At 37.9% G+C, this 23593-nt stretch overlaps 1 protein-coding gene across 4 annotated transcripts in view; it reads left to right on the top strand.

Moving 5' to 3' along the window:
• Positions 1-22187, top strand: part of ZNF385D (zinc finger protein 385D) — a 949347-nt gene extending 927160 nt beyond the window's left edge. For all 4 annotated transcript variants that reach the window (XM_059920403.1, XM_059920405.1, XM_059920406.1 and 1 more), the window contains 3 exons: positions 9656-9834; positions 10867-10968; positions 19206-22187. In XM_059920403.1, the coding sequence (XP_059776386.1) occupies positions 9656-9834; positions 10867-10968; positions 19206-19439 (515 nt within the window). In that variant the 3' untranslated portion in view covers positions 19440-22187. The remainder of the gene's footprint in view (positions 1-9655; positions 9835-10866; positions 10969-19205) is intronic.
• The last annotated feature ends 1406 nt before the right edge of the window (positions 22188-23593 follow it).

Raw genomic sequence — 23593 nt, 5'->3', positions numbered from 1 at the left:
CATAAATGGGTGTTGAATTTTGTCAAAAGCTTTTTCTGCGTCTATTGAGATTATCATACGGTTTTTATCCTTCAATTTGTTAATATGGTGTATCACATTGACTGATTTGGATATTTTGAAAAATCCTTGCATTCCTGGGATAAATCCCACTTGATCATGCTGTATGATCCTTTCAAAGTGTTGTTGGATTCTGTTTGCTAGTATTTTGTTGAGGATGTTTGCATCTATATTCATCAGTGATATTGGCCTGTAGTTTTCTTTCTTTGTAATATCTTTGTTTGGTTTTGGTATCAGGGTGATGGTGGCCTCATAGAATGAGTTTGGGAGTGTTCCTCCCTCTGCTATATTTTGGAAGAGTTTGAGAAGGATAGGTGTTAGCTCTTCTATAAATGTTTGATAGAATTCGCCTGTGAAGCCATCTGGTCCTGGGCTTTTGTTTGTTGGAAGATTTTAAATCACAGTTTCAATTTCAGTGCTTGTGATTGGTGTGTTCATATTTTCTGTTTCTTCCTGGTTCAGTCTCAGAAGGTTGTGCATTTCTAAGAATTTCTCCATTTCTTCCAGGTTGTCCAATTTATTGGCATATAGTTGCTTGTAGTAATGTCTTATGATCCTTTGTATTTCTGCAGTGTCTGTTGTTACTTCTCCTTTTTTCATTTCTAATTCTATTGATTTGAGTCTTCTCCCTTTTTTTTTGATGAGTCTGGCTAATGGTTTATCAATTTTGTTTATCTTCTCAAAGAACCAGGTTTTAGTTTTATTTATCTTTGCTATAGTTTCCTTCATTTCTTTTTCATTTATTTCTGATCTGATATTTATGATTTCTTTCCTTCTGCTAACTTTGGGGGTTTTTTGTTCTTCTTTCTCTAATTGCTTTAAGTGTAAGGATAGTTTATTTATTTGAGATTATTCTTGTTTCTTGAGGTAGGGTTTTATTCCTATATACTTCCCCCATAGAACTGCTTTTGCTGCATCCCATAGGTTTTGTGTCATCGTGTTTTCATTGTCATTTGTTTCTAGGTATTTTTTTATTTCTTCTTTGATTTCTTCAGTGATCTCTTGTTTATTTAGTAGCATATTGTTTAGCCTTCATGTGCCTGTAATTTTTACAGTTTTTTTCCTGTAATTGATATCTAGTCTTATAGCCTTGTTGTCGGAAAAGATACTTGATATGATTTCAATTTTCTTAAATTTACCAAGGCTTGATTTGTGACCCAAGATATGATCTATCCTGGAGGATGTTCCATGAGCACTTGAGAAGAAAGTGTATTCTGTTGTTTTTGGATGGAATGTCCTATAAATATCAATTAAGTCCATCTTGTTTAATGTATCATTTAAAGCTTGTGTTTCCTTATTTATTTTCATTATGGTTGATCTGTCCATTGGTGAAAGTGAGGTGTTAAATTCCCCACTATGATTGTGTTACTGTTGATTTCCCCTTTTATGGCTGTTAGCATTTGCCTTATGTATTAAAGTGCTCCTATGATGGCTGCATAAATATTTCAATTGTTATATCTTCTTGGATTGATCCTTTGATCTTTATGTAGTGTCCTTCTTTGTCTCTCATAATAGTTTTTACTTAAAGTCTATTTTGTGTGGTATGAGAATTGCTACTCCATCTTTCTTTTGATTTCCATTTGCATGGAATATCTTTTTCCATCCCCTCACTTTCAGTCTGTATGTGTCCCTAGGTCTGAGGTGGGTCTCTTGTAGACAGCATATATACGGGTCTTTTTTTGGTATCCATTCAGCCAGTCTATGTCTTTTGGTTGGAGCGTTTAATCCATTTACATTTAAGGTAATTATTGACATGTATGTTCCTATTACCATTTTGTTAATTGTTTTGGGTTTATTATTATAGGTCTTTTCCTTGTCTTGTGTTTCCTGTCTAGAGAAGCTCCTTTAGCATTTGTTGTAAAGCTGGTTTGGTGGTGCTGAATTCTCTTAACTTTTGCTTTTCTGTAAAGGTTTTAATTTCTCCATCAAATCTGCATGAGATCCTTGCTGGGTAGAGTAATCTTGGTTGTAGGTTTTTCCCTTTCATCACTTTAAATATGTCCTGCCAGTCCCTTCTGGCTTGCAGAGTTTCTGCTGAAAGATCAGCTGTTCACCTTATGGGGATTCCCTTGTATGTTATTTGTTGCTTTTCCCTTGCTGCTTTTAATATTTTTTCTTTGTATTTAATTTTTGATAGTTTGATTAATATGTGTCTTGGCATGTTTCTCCTTGGATTTATCCTTTGTGGGACTCTCTGGACTTCCTGGACTTGATTGACTATTTCTTTTCCCATATTAGGGAAGTTTTCAACTATAATCTCTTGAATTATTTTCTCAGTCACTTTCTTTTTATCTTCTTCTTCTGAGACCCCTATAATTTGAATGTTGGTGCATTTAATGTTGTCCCAGAGGTCTCTGTGACCGTTCTCAATTCTTTTCATTTTTTTTTCTTTATTCTGCTCTGTGGTAGTTATTTCCACTGTTTTGTCTTCCAGATCACTTTTCCGTTCTTCTGCCTCGGTTATTCTGCTCTTGATTCCTTCTAGAGAATTTTTAATTTCATTTATTGTGTTGTTCATCATTGTTTGTTTGCTCTTTAGCTCTTCTAGGTCCTTGTTAAATGTGTCTTGTATTTTCTCCATTCTATTTCCAAGGTTTTGGATCATCTTTACTATTATTACTCTGAATTCTTTTTCAGGTAGACTGCCTATTTCCTCTTCATTTGTTTGGTCTGGTGGGTTTTTACCTTGCTCCTTCATCTGCTGCATATTTCTCTTTCTTCTCATTTTGCCTCACTTACTGTGTTTGGGGTCTCCTTTTTGCAGGCTGCGTGTTCGTAATTCCCGTTGTTTTTGGGATCTGCCCCCAGTGGGTAAAGTTGGTTCAGTGGGTTGTGTAGGCTTCCTGGTAGAGGGGACTGGTGCCTATTTTCTGGTGGGTGAAGCTGAATCTTGTCTTCCTGGTGGGCAGGACCGCATCTGGTAATGTGTTTTGGGTTGTCTGTGAACTTATTTTGATCTTTGGCAGCCTCTCTGCTAATGGTTGGGGTTGTGTTCCTGTCTTGTTAATTGTTTGGCATGGGATGTCCAGCACTGGAGCTTGCTGGTCATTGGGTGGAGCTGGGTCTTAGCATTGAGACAGAAATCTCTGGGAGATTTCTCACTCTCGCCGACTGATATTACTTGGGGCCAGGAGGTCTCTGGTGGTCCAGTGTCCTGCACTTGGCTCTCTCACCTCAGAGGCTCAGGCCTGACCCCTGGCTGGAGCACCAAGATGCTGTCAGCCGCACGGCAGTGAATGTGGCTGTCTCCATTATGAAGTCAGATTATAAGGGTCTACAATAACTGTCCAGCTACAACAGGCTGACTTGGAAGCACTTTGTCTACGAGGCTCTCTCCAGCAGCTGGTGGCTAAAGGAGTAGATCTCCGTGTGTGCTGCCAGAACCTTAAACGTTTATATAGAGGTCTTCACTGGGTTCAGTCACAGATTTCGTACAGATGGTCTCAGGAACATCTTACTCTCTCAAGGCTGTGTGCTTGAAACTGCTCCTAAGCCTGAGGGTCTACAAGCTGCAGGAAGACGAGACCGCCCGGGGCGGGCTGCAAGCCGTGATTCTTGCCATGAACCCTGCTGTTGCTGTCATGGAATCCAGCTTCCCCTGCCACTCTGCAATGAGTTTTCAGTGAAGCTTTCTCTCTGTGCTGATGAGATTCCTGCTACTTGACTTGCCCAAAGCCATAGAGCCCTTAAATGTTGGGGCTGTGATGCAAACCCAGCCAATCTGGCTCCAAGGTCGGTGTCACCTCACCCTAAACGCCTCACCCCCGTGAGCCACCTCCTCAAGCCCGCACTGCCACAGGAAGAGTCGCCTGCATTCTTACAATTCTTAAATAATGTACTTTGGGGTTTGCTATATGGGTGATTTGGGATATATTACCTAAAAGAAAAATTTTATGTAGCTGTGAGCATTCAGGGTTTAGTTATTTCGTGTTTGGTGACATCTCACCGATGAACAACCAGAATAAGTGATTTCAGAGTTGTGTTGAGATGTGTTTTCTTGCTGTGTACTTTTACGTGCTGTGCTTGTTAAGAGTGGTTTCGTGCGCAAACCAAGTAGAATGTTCAACCTACATTATTTTTTCTACTCGAGCCTAATATAATGTCACTGATGTTTAGAACATTTCAGGGAGTTTGCACATGAAACCGTTTCCCTGCTGAGGGCATGCGGCTTGAAGGTGAAAAGTGGGAGGGCTTTTGCTTTTCACCTTATGCTTTTCTGTGCTCTTTGAATTTTCTAACAAAGTGTTACTTTCATTTAAAAAAGTGAAAACTGAACTAGTTACACAAAAAGTAAGCAAAAACACTGCTTTTATAAATAACTAAGACAACATCATATCTGTTATACTATGGGAGTGTCTAATTTGTCCATTTATTGAGTGTTTATTATGTGAAAACCTTTTTGCCGGGTTCTCTTGGGTAATGGACATGAAAGCAATGGAGCATTTTTCTATGCTTTTAAGGGCCTTGTTTCTAAGTAGCAGAGATGGGTGCAAATAAGGATTGTTAAATGCATGTCTAAAGCAGCACAGGATATCCTCCATCTTCCTTGTAGTCCATTGTTATAGATAAGAGAGTCTTTCTGGATGCCTGAAAATTCTCCTCATGTGCTGGTATGTCAAGGGTTACTGCCATATCAATTCCACATGTTTATCTCCCCATCAAGCCCAGCCAGTGGTCCGCTTACTGGTTCCCAGGGTCTGCAGAGCTCTTTCCTGAGCTGTCTTTGGACACCGAGTCCATCCCCACTGGTGCTGTGTGGCTTGCCTCCCCTTCTGTTCCCACTTCATAGCTCTTCCTCAGAGGACCTTTCTGATGCTAAAAGCAAAGTTCTCCTCTCCTCTGTTTCCCTTGTCTCTACTTTCACCTCTGCAATTTGGACTTGTGATGCATTACTGATGAATCAACAGATTACTTTCAACCAGGGAGCTAACAGAAATAACACAATTTTTTACTCATTTGGGGCATTCCTTGGTCACCTGATACCATGGATGCCATTCTGGGTACTTACTGTTTGTTGATATGCTGATAAAATAAACCAAAGATTTCATTTCAAAGACAAAATAAAATTAAGATTGACATGGAAAATACCTAGTATATAAGAGGTCAGGGTAATAAAAGGTTAATTTGACACTTAGAGGATTAAAAAAAAAGAGAACATGGAGGCTTTTGATGCCAATTATACCCTTCAGGTGTAGAGATTCAAAACAACTTTCTTTCCTTAGGACACACAGAGTTGGACTATAATGCCATTTTACTGAATGTTATAAATAAACACATCAAAAAACACCTTTGCATTTTGGTGTTTGTATGGAGTCTGACCACTTCCCTGCCCATGTATCTATAAGCTGGAATCATCTGAACTTGTCAAAGAGAAGGCAACTAAATTATCATTGGCAGTCACGTGGGTTTGCTAAGGGTCTAGTCTAACACTATTAAATCTCATCTCATGGGCATTCTGGAGAATTGAACTTTAAGGTATTGAAATTTATTTTATAGACAGGTGAATTTTGCAGACTCTACCAGGATACATTTCCCTATAAAATGAATCCCTCTGAAACTTCCTTTGTACTGTTTAGACAGTTAGTTTGACAGCTTGAATTGAGGCTTAAAAATAGCCATATTTTGTACCTATAATACTCCTTTTGAAAATCTATCCTAAGGAAATAACCTTAGCATAGATTTTTAAAAGATTAACAAGTAGGATGTTCATTACAAAATAATTATATAGGGAAAACAAAGAAAATAATCCAAATGTCTAATATTAGATAAGTGGTTAAATATATAACGTTCATGTATTGTAAGCCTATGCTGTCATTAAAAATCATGTGCATTTTTAAAAGTATATATAATTCCAAGGAAAGTTCTATACAAAATTACTTTAACTAAGTTATCCAAACTTTTTAAAATACACATATACAAATAGAAAATAAAAGACTGGTACATGATGACCACCATTAATATTTTGATATGCTTCTCCTTGATGGAATTCTGGGGTTTTTTTCCATTTTAAAGAAATTTCCTCAATTTTCCTGATGACCTAAAGAATGATTGATTTAATTTGAAAAAGTCATTTGCCAGTTTTCTTGCTCACCTACCTTTCCTTTATGCCAGTACCTAACTTAAGAGCCATCTAAAAAAGGAAGTTGTAAAGATGATGAGGAATTAAAGGGAAGGCTAACCTCTATTCACTCTGCACCACATATTATTTTGATTTTTGCAGATACAATATCTTGACCCAAGGCAATCAAAAGCAAACAAATAAAAAAAGCAAACAAAGTTAATATTTCTAGGAGCATGATGACTTGCTGCATTTAAACTGTGGTTGGAGAACGGTTTCACATTTCAGGAATCATGGAAGCTTCAAATGAAGGTCATTATCAGTGTTGGCCTTTTAAAAGTGATGGGAAGAAAATAGTCCATTTAAAGTACAGAAGCAGCTTTGCAATGGCCCTACTGTGCAATCACAGGGGAAGGCACGAGCCTTGCGAGATATTTACACATTGTTGGAACCTGAGGTATTCAAACCTGCCATCACAAAGCCACTGTCATTCATTGTAGCATCCTGGTTCCAGGTCCTCTGCTGAGCAGAAAGGAGCATTACAAGAAAACAAGGGAAAAGGGTATTTGAAAGACTCAAATTAAAATCTGAGTTTAGAAAAGACTGCAATAACAAAATAGAAAAATTAAAGGCACTATGAGAGATTCCTGTGTAACTGGAATTCAGCTAGCTCAGACATCCTTAGTAGATTTCTAGCTAAATCCCCGTAGCTCTAAGGACTTAGTTAGAAATCCACTTTCTACCTGTCAGTAACTTCAAGTAGTGTTTGCTTTGTGAGCTGGGCAAATAACTTAACCTTTCTGAGTCTCAGTTTGTTATCTCTTAAACGGGCATCATAATAGCACCTAAACTCATGGGTGGCTATGAGCAGGTAAATAATTTATCACGATATGTGCAATGTTTAAAAAGTAAAATAAGTATCAGTTCTCTTAATAGTCACTATTTTTAGATTATTCATGCACATTTGATCTCTCAAAAATATAAATGCTTGAAAATTAAGAGTAGTACATCTTTCCTTAATTGTAGCTGTACTTGAAGGAAAAACCGCTACCTTTACAGGCTGTTCAAGCTTTAAGTTCTTATAAAACGATCTAATAGCTATTTAATTATGACTGACAAGCTGCTACTAGATGCAGGAGGTTACATTGCACAAACGTTCCACTCTACATGATGATGAATAGTAACCCCGGAGTCAAAGCTATTAACTGAAGTTTTTCACCCAATCTCAGCACAATTTTAACCACATGTGTTTGGTGTGTGTGTGTGTGTGCACGTATGTGTAAGACATGCATGAGTGTGTATATTTAACTTTCCTATCTTTACTAGCTTCTGTGGAGAGACTACACTGAAATAATAATGCTAATGACACAGTGATTTTTCTGAGAGGTTGGATATTTCTCCAATGCTCACATATCTTCTGTTTCTTTCCATCCCCTAGGGACAGGACATAGGTGGGTCTTAGCTTGCCAGAGATAATATGGAGAATGTCTGTTTTCTGGATTTTTACTTACTGTTGCTATTGGGAGCAACTTACTATTGGGTGCAACTTTTTTGAATTTCTTCTCCTCCTCCTAACCCATCTGACACTCAATCCTGAGGCAAGCCACCCACGCCTGACTTTTTTTTGTCCTCCCAGGCAAGATGAAGTACTTCCATATCAGTGAATAGGTAGAAACAGTTTTCTGATCCATTCTGGTTGCCACTATCAAACGCCAGCTCAAATCGCATAAGATATTAACCAGAGTGAGTCAAGGGGCCTTCAAGAAAGTCAGGATGAGAATTTGTCTCCTACTGACTGCTACTTAGACATTCCTAAGCCACAGCGACCCCAGGAAAGCTTCTCAGTTTGACTATAGAGGTTGCATGGGAAAAAAATATTTTGATAAAATCACCTGTTTGGATAGAGAAGGTTGGATAACCCTCTACTCACATAGTGGCACAAAATCTTCGAATTTGTAGGAAGATGGTATAAATGAAGGTAGGACAAAACAATGTGTGTATGTGTGTGTGTATATATATATGCATATATATACTCATTCATTCATTATGTATGTAGGTATGTACTGCTCACCAGAACATTGCTTGCCCTACTCTCATTTATGGTATCTTCATACAAAGCAGAAAGCATTAGGTCACTATATTGCAGGGGACATGGGTGAAAGTGAACCCCGGGGCAGTCTCACTGCTACCACCACCACTACCGCATGGTTCTCTGACTCCGTATTTCAGCCTCTCCCGTCTTCTCACAAAACGTTGACTTTTTTCTCTCTCCTTAATATGTTGAGATGTGAACATTTTCATTGCTGTGCATAAGAAAATGAGATTCAAAGTGGGGAACCTAAGTGGTAAAAATATGCATTTTTTAATATTGGACTCAGTAAAGGTATCATTTTACAAGAGAGAAACGTATGGCTCTAAACCTGTTCCGTATGTGCATTGCCTCTTATTGAACACATGGGTGATTGACACGGAGCTGGAGAGCATCTTTTCTTCATTGATATGGAATGATTCTGAGAGGCTGGCCCAAGAACCAGAAGTTAAGAATTTCTCTTTTTTTCTATGCTTCCAGAACTGATAACAATCTAAGAAATACAATTAGGAAGGTGAAACCCCTAAATCAGGATTTAGAAAACCAGAATGGCAGAAAGGACATCAATGATTACAAGAGAAAATTTCATAGCAAAAACATATGGCTAAATGAGAAAAGTGAAGCATACTTATCAACTCCAAGGAGAAGGAAGTTGTGAGCAAAGTTTTTGAGAGCAAACTGCCATCCTGAATTTTAGTGTTTAAAAAAAAAACAAATCTTGATAAGTAGAATTACATTAGTTATGTGGGACAGCCAAAAGATGTGACTGGTTTAATAAAAAGAAGGGTTTCTTTACAGTGTATCTGCTTAGCTGGTGAATCCCCCCTTTTTTTACTCATTTGTTTATATTTGAAATTTCATAGCCAATCAGTGTGAACTTTGCTATTCTAATAGGGCTTTTTTTCCCAGAGTCATTAAGATCTCTATACAATTACTCTTCCTCTTTGATCCTAAACCCCATAACCAGGAAAGCTTGTTTGTATTCTATTTAGAAAGTGGGCATTTAATTAGTGGCACTTCTGTAAACACACCATGTTTAAACTGATTACACTTGTTACACCTCACCTCCAACTATACCTGTAGCAACTAAATCACTCTTCCTCATCAGCTATCATTTATGTCTTATTAGCATCAAGAGGAAATGAAAAGAAGTCACACCCATTTAATTTCATCTCAGGACTTTTGAGTCTAGTTCCTGTACTGATGGTGCTTATTTGTAAAACAGGACATTATAAAAAGATGAGTGATTAAGTAATGTTATATAAGGTGATCAGAGCACATTGTTACAGTTTTCTATGTCATAAGCATATTTCAAGTATAATCTCTGGAAGAACTGCATTCAAACTCGGCATCACATCATGTTGTGTTATTGTATCGTTTCTTGGAGGAGATTACTAGCTAAGATTTTTCCCCCTCTTTTTTCTTTCTTTTTTTCTAAATATTCCTGGCAGGTACTAAGCACAAAACGATGCTAGAAGCTCGGAATGGAAGTGGGACTATCAAAGCCTTCCCTAGGGTAGGTGTGAAAGGCAAAGGACCAGTGAATAAGGGGAATACAGGCCTGCAGAACAAAACGTTTCACTGTGAAATCTGTGATGTGCACGTCAACTCGGAAACACAACTTAAACAGGTAGGCGGTACCCATTCTAGAAGTGAAAGCAGATGGGGGTCACGCACGAGCAGAATGTGTGTTTCCTCTGTTCCCTTTCTTTTCTGTTTTTCTCTCCCATCCGTCCATCCATCCATCCATCCACTTAGCTTCTTATTCACTCTCCTTATTTATTTATGCATATTTTGGTTGCTTAAAGGAATAGTAAAATGTAATGGCTTCTAAGATCTTTCTGAAATTGCCTGAAGTGAGTCTGTGCTATTTTTATATATGAAGAGTGGGAGGAAAGGGGGTAGTAGATCTTTTCTTTACCAGGTTTCCCACTCAAAAGTGTTGATTTTCTTTAAAGGTCAAATTTCAATGTTGCATTTTTACTTGTTTAGATATTTACATGCTACCACTAATTTTGTGCTGTGCTCTTCTTTTATTTTATGTACTTTATTACATGGTGGTGTACTGTATTTCTAAATCCTGCAGCCACCTGCTAACAAGATGACTAATCCTGTTGCATTCACTTTTACTCTGAATAGCCTTCCAAAGAGATCAGTTCTACGTTTCTAGTTGAAGTCCCAGCCCTCATATTGTGTTGTGTTTTATATGCATACGTACATTCTTGCACTGATTTTTACACACCTCAGTTATTTATCTTTAGAATTTAAGGGGTTGACATTTGGCTGTACAAATGTGAAGATAAATATTAGTATGGAAATAAATTCATGCCCGCCTGGCCATCTTTGTTTATTTGCACATAAAATTCCTTCAGACATTTCTTTCCTTTGTAAATGTCCATAAAACGAGATCTGTGCAGTAATAAGGAAAAAGGCTGGGAAAAAGAAGACCCTGCTATTTGTTTAAAATAGACTAAAATGGCTAGCACAAAGGTATCTCTCCTCAAAGCATCAGTATCCGAGGACAAAAGTGCACGCTCTTTTATTTTTGTCTTTCTTCAACTTGCATGAAATAATTAATATCCTGCCCCAGGTTAAAACAATATTTATGAGGGGTTTGGGGGATAATTTTTTTAAAGCTGTCATTTTTAATTGCTTTTAATAGCATATTAGCAGTAGAAGGCACAAAGACAGAGCTGCTGGGAAGCCCCCGAAACCTAAATACAGTCCTTACAACAAACTGCAGAAGGCAGCACATCCGCTGGGGGTGAGTGTCCTTTTTGCTTCCCAATAGAGAGTAGCCTTTCTTTCTTTTTTTTTTTTTTTTTAATAAATTTATTTATTTATTTATATTTTATTTTTGGCTGCGTTGGGTCTTTGTTGCTGCACACAGGCTTTCTCTAGTTGTGGTGAGCAGGGGCTACTCTTGGTTGCGGAGCACGGGCTTCTCACTGTGGTGGCCTCTCTTGTTGTGGAGCATGGGCTCTAGGTGCCCGGGCTTCAGTAGTTGTGGCACACAGGCTCAGTAGTTGTGGCTTGCGGGCTCTAGAGCGCAGGCTCAGTAGTTGTGGTGCACAGGCTTAGTTGCTCCGTGGCATGTGGGATCTTCCCGGACCAGGGCTCGAAGCCGTGTCCCCTGCATTGGCAGGAGGATTCTTAACCACTGTGCCACCAGGGAAGCCTGAGAGTAGCCTTTCATGTCCTGCAGTCTACTAACTGAACTTGGATTTTTTTTTTTTTGTCAGTTACTAAGTGAAATGAATGGAAGATACCCAAGTAAAGACAAACAATTGATTTGAAAGTCCAACTCCTACTCCACCAACAGAATCATTGGTTTCATGAGTTGTTTGAGTGTTTTGTCACCATTAGCCAAAGTCCAGCATCTTATCTTTTTAGTTGGGCACAGGTTTACAACAGAGCATGGGGATGGGAGGAAAACCAAACTCTTTTGTGTCAGGTAGGTAATCGCATGAAATCTGGACTTGAGGTTAGTGGATACTATTAGGAAAAGGTCGGTGAAAACAAGTTCTTACATCTCCTTTTTAAGGTCTTCAGGAGACAAAGCACCAGTATTGTTGATTCCCTCAACAATTTTGTCTTTTGAATAACACACTCTCAAAGGCATGGCTCCTTTTTAAAAATTATTCACCTAAGGACACTATCTAAGGCCTGGGAAATATTTCCTGAGATATGCCCTCTTGTTTTAGATTAGTAAACATATTAGTACTGATGTCCTGACCTAGAATTTTTGTAGGATTTTAGGGGAAGTCTGTAAACCTCCTGACATCTTAAGCTAATATTTATAAGCATATGCTTTTGTTCTGGTTGAAATGACCATAGCTTACATCTAAGAGACCCAGGGCTCTGCATTGTTTAGCTGTAATAAACTATAACTGTGTGCATAAAAAAATTAAGATGAAGAACAATTGATCTACAGTGTGTGCTGAATTATGCATTTTGAAATCTGTTTTCTTCAAAATAGATCTTATTAATAATCAATGCTACTGTGTGCTGCTGACACATGAAAATACAGTTAAAGGAAAACTGCAGTCATCCATTATGAGACCTCAGAATGAGTTGACCCAATTAATTTAGTAGCATCACCCATTTTTATGCAAATGAAGTCATTTTACTCTCTTGCATAGAATCAATTTTAGCTGCATTGAGTGGCTGTGAATTCTGCATGGAGCTGATGTTTCAGCACCACTAGTCATAACCTGAGTGCGATTTCTGACCTGTGTAGATGCAGCTTTCAACAATCAAGTGAATGGTTCTTAAATAAACAGAGAAGTCAAATTGTGTTAATGTTAGCTTCCAAACCTCCTGCTTACCTGTCACTGTTACTATTTCCATAAATGGGACCATTCCCTTCCTGAGAACAGCCATCTTACTAATGCTACTAGTCAGAGAATGAACTGATTTTATATAGTAGGTTTGAGAGAATGTTCCTACCAATGAAAGCAAAACACGTCAAATTTTTTGGGAAGATAAGTTTTCTTTGCTTCTTTATTGAAAGTGGAATTTCGTTATTTTTACGTCTCTTGATTGGTACTCACACACCTTACTATGCTACTCACTTGACATACTTGCATAGTCTAATAGTAGCTGACAGCATTAATTAATCTCTCTTTAAAAATGTCTATACCCTGCTAGTTAAAATGTGTGTAAAGAGTGCAGTAAAAAATTCCCTGTTTTTTCTCAAGATGAATACTTTCCTCACGAGGTATATTTATCACAAAAAATAAAATAGAGAGCTGGAACTCCTGGCTCGGGGTCTCTTCCCTCCGCCATCACTAAACTGCCCTGGAGCCTGAAGGGAGAGTGGCCTCACTGAGGCTGCCGGCTCTGGAGGGGCCCCAGCAGCCAAAGCTGCGACAGTCCTAGAGACCGTGGGCCAGATCACTCATCTTGGGGTAAGCCAGCTGCCATGTCATGAGGACACTCAAGCAGCCCTAAGGAGAGATCCATGTAGCAATAAACTGAGGCCTCCTACCTACAGCCACATGACCATGTGGATGACAGGCTCTTGGTGCTCCAGCCAGGCATCAGGGCTGTACCTCTGAGGTGGGAGAGCCAAGTTCAGGACACTGGTCCACAAAAGACCTCCCAGCTCCACTCAACGACTAGCAAGCTACAGTGCTGGACACCCTATGCCAAACAACTAGCAAGACAAGAACACAGCCCCATCCATTAGCAGAGAGGCTGTATAAAATCATAAAAAAGCCACAGACACCCCAAAACACACCACCAGACATGGACCTGCCCACCAGAAAGACAAGATCCAGCCTCATCCACCAGAACACAGGCCCTAGTCCCCTCCACCAGGAAGCCTACACAACCCACTGAACCAAACTTATCCACTGGGGACAGACACCAAAAACAACAGGAACTACGAACCTGCAGCCTGCAAAAAGGAGACTACACACACAGTAAGTTAAGCAAAATGAGAAGACAGAGAAACATACAGCAGAAGAAGGAGCAAGGCTAAAACCCACCAGACCTAACAAATGAAGAGGAAATAGGCAGTCTACCTGAAAAAGAATTCAGAATAATGATAGTAAAGCTGATCCAAAATCTTGGAAATAGAATGGAGAAAATACAAGAAACGTTTAACAAGGACCTAGAAGAACTAAAGAGCAAACAAACAGTGTTGAACAACACAATAAATGAAATTAAAAATTCTCTAGAAGGGATCAATAGCAGAATAACTGAGGCAGAAGAACGGATAACTGACCTGGAAGATAAAATAGTGGAAATAACTACTGCAGAGCAGAATACAGAAAAAAAAATGATAAGAATTGAGGACAGTCACAGAGACCTCTGGGACAACATTAAACACACCAACATTCGAATTATAGGGGTCCCAGAAGAAGAAGATAAAAAGAAAGTGACTGAGAAAATATTTGAAGAGATTATAGTTGAAAACGTCCCTAATATGGGAAAGGAAATAGTTAATAAAGTCCAGGAAGCAAAGAGAGTCCCATACAGGATAAATCCAAGGAGAAACATGCCAAGACACATATTAATCAAACTATGAAAAATTAAATACAAAGAAAAAATATTAAAAGCAGCAAGGGAAAAACAACAAATAACACAAAGGGAATCCCCATAAGGTGAACAGCTGATCTTTCAGCAGAAATTCTGCAAGCCAGAAGGGAGTGGCAAGACATATTTAAAGTGATGAAAGGGAAAAACCTACAACCAAGGTTACTCTGCCCAGCAAGGATCTCATGCAGATTTGATGGAGAAATTAAAACCTTTACAGACGAGCAAAGCTAAGAGAATTCAGCATCACCAAACCGCCTTTTCAACAAATGCTAAAGGAACTTCTCTAGGCAGGAAAAAGAAGAGAAGGAAAAGACCTACAATAACAAACCCAAAACAATTAACAAAATGGTAATAGGAACATACATATCAATAATTACCTTAAATGTAAATGGATTAAATGCTCCAACCAAAAGACACACACTGGCTGAATGGATACAAAAAAAAGACCCGTATATATGCTGTCTACAAGAGACCCACCTCAGACCTAAGGACACACACAGACTGAAAGTGAGGGGATGGAAAAAGATATTCCATGCAGATGGAAATCAAAAGAAAGATGGAGGAGCACTTCTCATATCACACAAAATAGACTTTAAAACAAAAGCTATTACGAGAGACAAAGAAGGACACTACATAATGATCAAGGGATGAATCCAAGAAGAAGATATAACAATTGTAAATATTTATGCACCCAACATAGGAGCACCTCAGTACATAAGGCAAATACTAAGAGCCATAAAAGGGGAAATCGACAGTAACACAATCATAGTAGGGAACTTTAACACCCCATTTTCACCATTGGACAGATCATCCAAAATGAAAATAAATAAGGAAACACAAGCTTTAAATGATACATTAAACAAGATGAACTTAATTGATATTTATAGGACATTCCATCCCAAAACAACAGAATACACTTTCTTCTCAAGTGCTCATGGAACATTCTCCAGGATAGATCATATCTTGGGTCAGGAATCAAGCCTTGGTAAATTTAAGAAAATTGAAATCGGATCAAGTATCTTTTCCGACCACAATGCTATAAGACTAGATATCAATTACAGGAAAAAAACTGTAAAAAATAAAAACACATGGAGGCTACACAATACACTACTTAATAACCAAGAGATCACTGAAGAAATCAAAGAGGAAATCAAAAAATACCTAGAAACAAATGGCAATGAAACACGACGACCCAAAACGTATGGGATGCAGCAAAAGCAGTTCTAAGAGGGAAGTTTATAGCAATACAATCCTACCTTAAGAAACAAGAAATATCTCAAATAAACAACCTAACCTTACACCTAAAGCAATTAGAGAAAGAAGAACAGAAAAACCCCAAAGTTAGCAGAAGGAAAGGTATCATAAAGATCAGATCAGACATAAATGAAAAAGAACTGAAGGAAACTATAGCAAATATCAATAAATCTAAAAGCTGGTTCTTTGAGAAGATAAACAAAAATGATAGCCCATTAGCCAGACTTTTCAAGAGAAAAAAGGAGAAGACTGAAATCAATAGAATTAGAAATGAAAAAAGGAGAAGTAACCATTGACACAGCAGAAATACAAAGGATCATGAGAGATTACTACAACCAACTATATGCCAATAAAATGGACAACCTGGAAGAAATGGACAAATTCGTAGAAATGCACAACCTTCCAAGACTGAACCAGGAAGAAATAGAAAATATGAACAGACCAATCACAAGCACTGAAATTGAAACTGTGATTAAAAATCTTCCAACAAACAAAAGCCCAGGACCAGATGGCTTCACAGGCGAATTCTGTCAAACATTTAGAGAAGAGCTAACACCTATCCTTCTCAAACTCTTCCTAAATATAGCAGACAGAGGAACACTCCCAAACTCATTCTACAAGGCCACCATCACCCTGATACCAAAACCAGACAAAGATGTCACAAAGAAAGAAAACTACAGGCCAATATCACTGATGAACATAGATGCAAAAATCCTCAACAAAATACTAGCAAACAGAATCCAACAGTACATTAAAAGGATCATACACCATGATCAAGTGGGGTTTATCCCAGGTATGCAAGGATTCTTCAATATATGCAAATCAATCAATGTGATACACCATATTAACAAATTGAAGGAGAAAAACCATATGATCATCTCAATAGATGCAGAGAAAGCTTTTGACAAAATTCAACACCCATTTATGATAAAAGCCCTGCAGAAAGTAGGCATAAAGGGAACTTTCCTCAACATAATAAAGGCCATATATGACAAACCCACAGCCAACATCATTCTCAATGGTGAATAACTGAAACCATTTCCACTAAGATCAGGAACATACAAGGTTGCCCACTCTCACCGCTATTATTCAACATAGTTTTGAAAGTTTTAGCCACAGCAATCAGTGAAGAAAAAGAAATAAAAGGAATCCAAATCGGAAAAGAAGAAGTAAAGCTGTCACTCTGTGCAGATGACATGATACTATACATAAAGAATTCCAAAGATGCTAGCAGAAAACTACTAGAACTAATCAATGATTTTGGTAAAGTAGCAGGATACAAAATGAATGCACAGAAATCTCTTGCATTCCTATACACTAATGATGAAAAATCTGAAAGTGAAATTAAGAAAACACTCCAATTTACCATTGCAACAAAAAGAATAAAATATCTAGGAATAAACCTACCTAAGGAGACAAAAGACCTGTATGCAGAAAATTATAAGACACTGATGAAAGAAATTAAAGATGATACAAATAGATGGAGAGATATACCATGTCCTTGGATTGGAAGAATCAACATTGTGAAAATGACTCTACTACCCAAAGCAATCTACAGATTCAATGCAATCCCTATCAAACTACCACTGGCATTTTTCACAGAACTAGAGCAAAAAATTTCACAATTTGTATTGAAACACAAAAGACCCCGAATAGCCAAAGCAATTTTGAGAAAGAAAAACGGAGCTGGAGCAATCAGGCTCCCTGACTTCAGATTATACAACAAAGCTACAGAAATCAAGACAGTATGGTACTAGCACAAAAACAGAAATATAGATCAATGGAACAGGATAGAAGGCCCAGAGATAAACCCACACACATATGGTCACCTTATCTTTGATAAAGGAGGCTAGAATATACAGTGGAGAAAAGACAGCCTCTTCAATAAGTCATGCTGGGAAAACTGGACAGCTACATGTAAAAGAATGAAATTAGAACACTCCCTAACACCATACACAAAAATAAACTGAAAATGGATGAAAGACCTAAATGTAAGGCCAGACACTATCAAACTCTTAGAGGAAAACATAGGCAGAACATGATGACATAAATCACAGCAAGATCCTTTTGTCCCACCTCCTAGAGAAATGGAAATAAAAACAAAAATATACAAATGGGACCTAATGAAACTTAAAAGCTTTTGCACAGCAAAGGAAACCATAAACAAAACGAAAAGACAACCCTCAGAATGGGAGAAAATAGTAACAAATGAAGCAACTAACAAAGGATTATTCTCCAAAATTTACAAGCAGCTCATGCAGCTCAATATCAAAAAAAAAAAAACCAACCCAATCCAAAAATGGGCAGAAGAACTAAATAGACATTTCTCCAAAGAAGATATACAGATTGCCAACAAACACATGAAAGAATGCTCAACATCATTAATCATTAGAGAAATGCAAATCAAAACTACAATGAGATATCACCTCACACCATTCAGAATGGCCATCATCAAAAAATCTACAAACAATAAATGCTGGAGAGGGTGTGGAGAAAAGGGAACCCTCTTGCACTGTTGGTGGGAATGTAAATTGATACAGCCACTATGGAGAACAGTATGGAGGTTCCTTAAAAAATTAAAAATAAAACTACTATATGACCCAGCAATCCCACTACTGGGCATATACCTTGAGAAAACCATAATTCAAAAAGAGTCATGTACCACAATGTTCCTTGCAGCTCTATTTACAATAGCCAGGACATGGAAGCAACCTAAATGTCCATTGACAGGTGAATGGATAAAGAAGATGTGGCACATATATACAATGGAATATTACTCAGCCATAAAAAGAAATGAAATTGAGTTATTTGTAGTGAGGTGGATGGACCTAGAGTCTGTCATAGAGAGTGAAGTAAGTCAGAAAGAGAAAAACAAATACCGTATGCTAACACATATATATGGGATCTAAAAAAAAAAAAAGGTCATGATGGACCTAGTGGCAAGTTGGGAATAAAGATGCAGACCTACTAGAGAACGGACTTGAGTATAGGGGAGGGGGAAGGGTAAGTTGGGACAAAGTGAGAGAGGGGCATGGACATATATACACTACCAAACGTAAAATAGATAACTAGTGGGAAGCAGCCTCAGAGCACAGGGAGATCAGCTCGGTGATCTGTGACCACCTAGAGGTGTGGGATAAGGAGGGTAGGAGGCAGGGAGATGCAAGAGGGAAGAGATATGGGGACATATGAACATGTATAACTGATTCACTTTGTTATAAAGCAGAAAGTAACACACCATTGTAAAGCAATTATACTCCAATAAAGATGTGAAAAAAATAAAATAAAATAAAGGACTTTCCTTGAGGACTTTGTAACATCCTAGGTCAAGCCGTTTTCCGGGCTCTTCCAATTTTTCCAAAAGGAAAGATGTTCTACACTTTGCATTATTTTTTAAAATTTATTTTATTGAAATACAGTTGATTTACAATGGTGTGTTAATTTCTGCTGTACAGCAAAGTGATTCAGTTATACATATATATATAGTCTTTTTCGTGTTCTTTTCCATTTTGGTTTATCTCAGGATACTGAATATAGGTTTCCCACTTTGCGTGATTTTTATCATCAGTTCCCAGGTGTGAGTTTATCTTTGTAGTTGTTGACTGCTGTATTTTAAAAGCTGCTCACCCTTTTGGATTCTCATTGTAGAATCTTAAGACTTCTGTTCATCTACTCTTTTTTTTTTTCCCCCCTCCCTTGCAGGTAAAATTAGTATTTTCAAAAGAACCTTCAAAGCCATTGGCTCCACGAATTCTACCAAACCCTCTGGCAGCTGCAGCGGCCGCTGCGGCTGTGGCAGTGAATTCCCCCTTCAGCCTCCGAACTGCTCCAGCAGCCACCCTGTTCCAGACTTCTGCAGTCCCTCCAGCCCTCCTGCGGCCAGCTCCTGGACCCATTCGGACCGCCCACACTCCTGTGCTGTTTGCTCCTTACTGAATTCCAAATGGGAGTAACTGTACTGCAATAATTTTTCAAAAAACACAAAACAAAAAGAGAACTATGCAGTGTTTATTTATAGTTTAAAGTGTATCTGAAGAGCCAGGACTTTTGATAGTGAATTGAAAAGATTATTAAAAAAAAAAAAAAAAAAGGAGGGAGGTTTAGGGGTGGGATGGAGGGGTGGTATTTTCTCCAAATTAAAGCATTCCTCTTGAACATTGAGTGTTTTAGAAGTGATCTCCAGCATTGACTTGTAGTGGTATCTAGAACTTCTGAAGCCTTTGTGACTGTGCTTTTGGGCACTTGTTTCCCCCTGCATTGTCTTTCCTGCTTTATGAGACAACTATACATTGTCTAAGGGCATTAACTGGTTCCAATGTATATATAATAATTTACTCTGTAGATTAAAATAATACAAAAAAAAAAAAAAGAAAAAGAAAAAAACACAAAAAAACAAAAGCAACACTGTGAATAGTAGTACCCGTGCTGTTCCTCTTGCTATGACAGCAATTCCTGGGTATTTATCCCAACAAAAGTAGATACGGTAGATGTCTTGTAAAAACAATAGTGCTGTGTCTCAATCTATGCCACTAGGTGTTCAAGAATTGCAAAAGGTAGAACGAACAACTATTTCATGCCTGTAAGCAGTCAAAAACTAAACACCACCGGATGGTGTGGGGAAGGTCCCTGGTTCACATTCTCCCATCTTACCCAGCTTGGAGATGACTTTAAGTTCAGAATAAAAGAACAGGGCTAAGCATAGAGGTGGGAGAGATTAATAAAAATGGCTTCTTACAAAGTACTTTTCCCTCACCCTGGAACAGTGTTGCTGGAAATAGGAAGTGTTTGTAAAGCACCTATATCTGAAAACAGGTAAACCCATGCATCATGGGTGTTCAGAAAGAAATCAGTACAACTATTCTGTTTCAAGGATAATGGATGAACCTAACCTAGCATGATAATGCAAAGTAAAGATTTTTCATGTTAGTGCATATCCAATAAAAACAAAGAATATTGCATCTCTGCAATATCCCCTTTATATCATACCAGTAGGGTTGTCTCTTCGGCACAGGTTTCTGCTTTGACTATGATGACAGACATTAGCTATTGTTGTGGGGAGTTTTGTTGTTTTTTTAGATTTCCTACTGACATGATATAAACAATTAATATATATTTAAATATTAGTAAAACAAGAAAAATGAATCTGCATTAATTTCAGACCAAGGATGTAGAGTTAAAAAAATACTGGTAAGATGCATTTGACCATCATTTCTCTAGTGGAGTTGTGAAACACTGACAGCCTTCAATATTCACCATAAGGCTGAAAGGAGTTGATGTTTTACCTTTAAAGCAAGATTTTTCAGGGGTATATATAAATATATGTATATTGTATATATGTTAGAAAGATTAAGAGAATAACTTATAAAAAGAAAATCTATATAAAATAATTATATAACCATCCCGTGTTACATGTTATCATTAAGTTGGTAACAAATGGCATAAAAATAGCTGTGCCTTTCATTTGTGATAAAGGCTATTTGCTTTTTCCCATAGAAAGCTAACATATACCTATCATTATGGTGGGGTTGATGCAGCCAGTCTGTTGCATTAATAAGAATAATGACACTCAAACTTAGAACAATGAAAACATGTACAAATCCACCCTACCAGATTTAGGTTTAGAGAAAAAAAAATATTTTTGAAAGGTTTTGTAAAGACTATTTAAAAATATAGGGAAAGGCTGGGTATGGCCTTCCTGAAACTGCTCTTATCTAAACTGTAGTAGACTTTTGAGAGGTCTAAAGACTCAAGGTGAAACGATTTGAGAGATGGGTATTTAGTATTTGTCATTTTATATTTAAGAAACACCCATAACGTGCTTGGTGCTCAACATTAAACGTGGTCTTTGGAGTTCTTCTCCACCATCTAGCTAAAGACATTTGTCATATAAATATATCTTTAAAGCAGTTGACTTTATAGAACTTTTGTTAAACAACCAACCAAAAGAAAAAAGGAAGGAAAGGAGGAAGAAAGGAAGGAAAAGAAAAGAAAAAGTATTCCATCAGTCTTTGGTAAGAGGAATTTCAAACCATACATCTTCTGCCTGAACATGTTGGTTAGAATTGAAATTTGTTTTTGAAAGTATCTGGTGATATTGCATTTGCCAGTATCTCTACTTTCTGGTGTTAGTAAGTGTTTCCTTTTTCCACCCTCAGACCCTGCTAGTTCAGCCAGGGAGAGAGTTAGCTCATGAATTCTGTTGTTTGGGGCTGTCTATATCCTGTGTGACCATCTTCTGACAGTTTTGAACTTCAGTTTCCTCTTTCTGCTTTGTCGAATATTTCCATCATTCACTATGACAGCCTGAATCCCTATCCAACAACCTTTACACCTCTAAAAACCTCTCTTTCTGTTGGAGAACTTAGTGTCAATTGATGAAATATTACTATGATGTACTTTTGCTGTTCTTCCCCATTTTCAACAAAGTGAAAGAGCCAGTCCACTAGAAGTCAGGGCCTGTGGGATACAAGAGTCCTGGATCACAAGGCGTTACTAACTTTAATGATTTGCTGGGAAACAAACAAATCAGCCATATTTTCTCCATCAGCCGTAGGAGAAACCTCAGAAATACCTAAACCCCTTCTGCCTCACTTCATTATGGAACCATTTTTGTTTAAATGGTCTCTAAAATTGGAGTTGTAATCATCAGTTGTCTTTTACTCACTACCTAATAAAGGATGAAGCCTAAACATGGAACTTATGGTGGATTCTCTGTGAATTGGTTCCCAACATTCCATGTATTTATTAACACCAGATCCATATCTACCATTGTTCAGACTGCTATAAAGCTCTATCCTTTCCCTTAGGGAACTTCTTTTCATGAATACAGATCAGTAATTCCGATTGATCAGCAGTGGTGCTCTGAACATCCCTGAGGGGAGTCTGACTTTATGGTTATACGTTCCTTCCCATGCATCATACCCATGGCAGGGAAGGGATAGATAAAGCATCTCCGATTTCATTTGCAACAAATATAAATGCATTGCAAGAGTCAAATGCCTCTGGAAAAAACATTCTTGCACCTCATCCAGATTACCCAGACAACAGGAAACAGCCTTTGGGAAGGCACTGTATTTCTCTTCCAAGAAAACAGGTGATTACAAGTGACAAATCGCTCCTCTCACTGGTCCTGAACTTTGAAGAGTGGTTGTTGTGTACACCTAAGCACAGTTGTGTACACAGTTGGCTTTGGGCAATTTATATCATCACTGACCCATTTCAAATGATGCAATCTTCAGGTACCGTTGGGTTTCCGTTCATCTCTTGCAATAATTCATTACCGTTATCATCAGAGATATAATTTGGTCTTTTGAAAGGTGCTACATATTTTGCTGCCAAGGAACTATTTAGCCAAGAGAGCATTTATACTCATTTGGAAATTAAAAGAGCAGGAAATCACAACACAAAGGAGTAAAAATGAAAAGGTTTTAAAAAAGGATTATTCAGAGTTTATTGTGGATGTGCTCATGTATGTTTTTAAGGTACAGAACCACTCCACAGTAGAGATGGGCATTAAATTTCACTTACAATTAATAGCTTAAATTAATATATTTGTCTCCACACCCATGGAATGTTTCAACTTTCCTGAAGAAATCAGATCGTAAAGCTAAAAAATGACTCTGATATAGAGACCTCTTCCTTCAAATCTGAATTGATCTATAGAACTAAACTACCTTTCTGTACATTAGCATGGATGACATTGTATTAACGTCTCTTTGTACACAGGAAAGCATCTTAAAGTGGTGAGGAAAACAATGAGCCTGAAAGAAATCAGAGCTTATTGTAGACTTTGTCCCTGCCTAGCAGGGTAACATTTAAATAGTCAACGAATGCTTTGTCCTTACTTTCTTCATCAGCAGTGTGGGTGAGAGTGAGTAAAGGCTAAACTGGTTACCTATTTTTGCATTAAAAAAACCACTTTTCTCACCCTCACAGAAGTGCTTTCTTGTAGTGAACCATACAGCTACTCAAATATTTGCATTTGCTCAGAAAAGTGTTCTGTATTCTTTTCCCTCTTGAGGATACATCACAAGGTAAGTAAGTCATTCATCTGATTAGTCAGATGTAGACCTCACCAACAGTTATCAGAG

This window comes from Balaenoptera ricei, chromosome 4, assembly GCF_028023285.1.
Source record: "Balaenoptera ricei isolate mBalRic1 chromosome 4, mBalRic1.hap2, whole genome shotgun sequence".
Taxonomy (NCBI): Eukaryota; Metazoa; Chordata; class Mammalia; order Artiodactyla; family Balaenopteridae; genus Balaenoptera; species Balaenoptera ricei.
The sequence above is the reverse complement of the archived record's forward strand: the minus strand, read 5'-3'. Positions and strand labels throughout refer to the sequence as shown.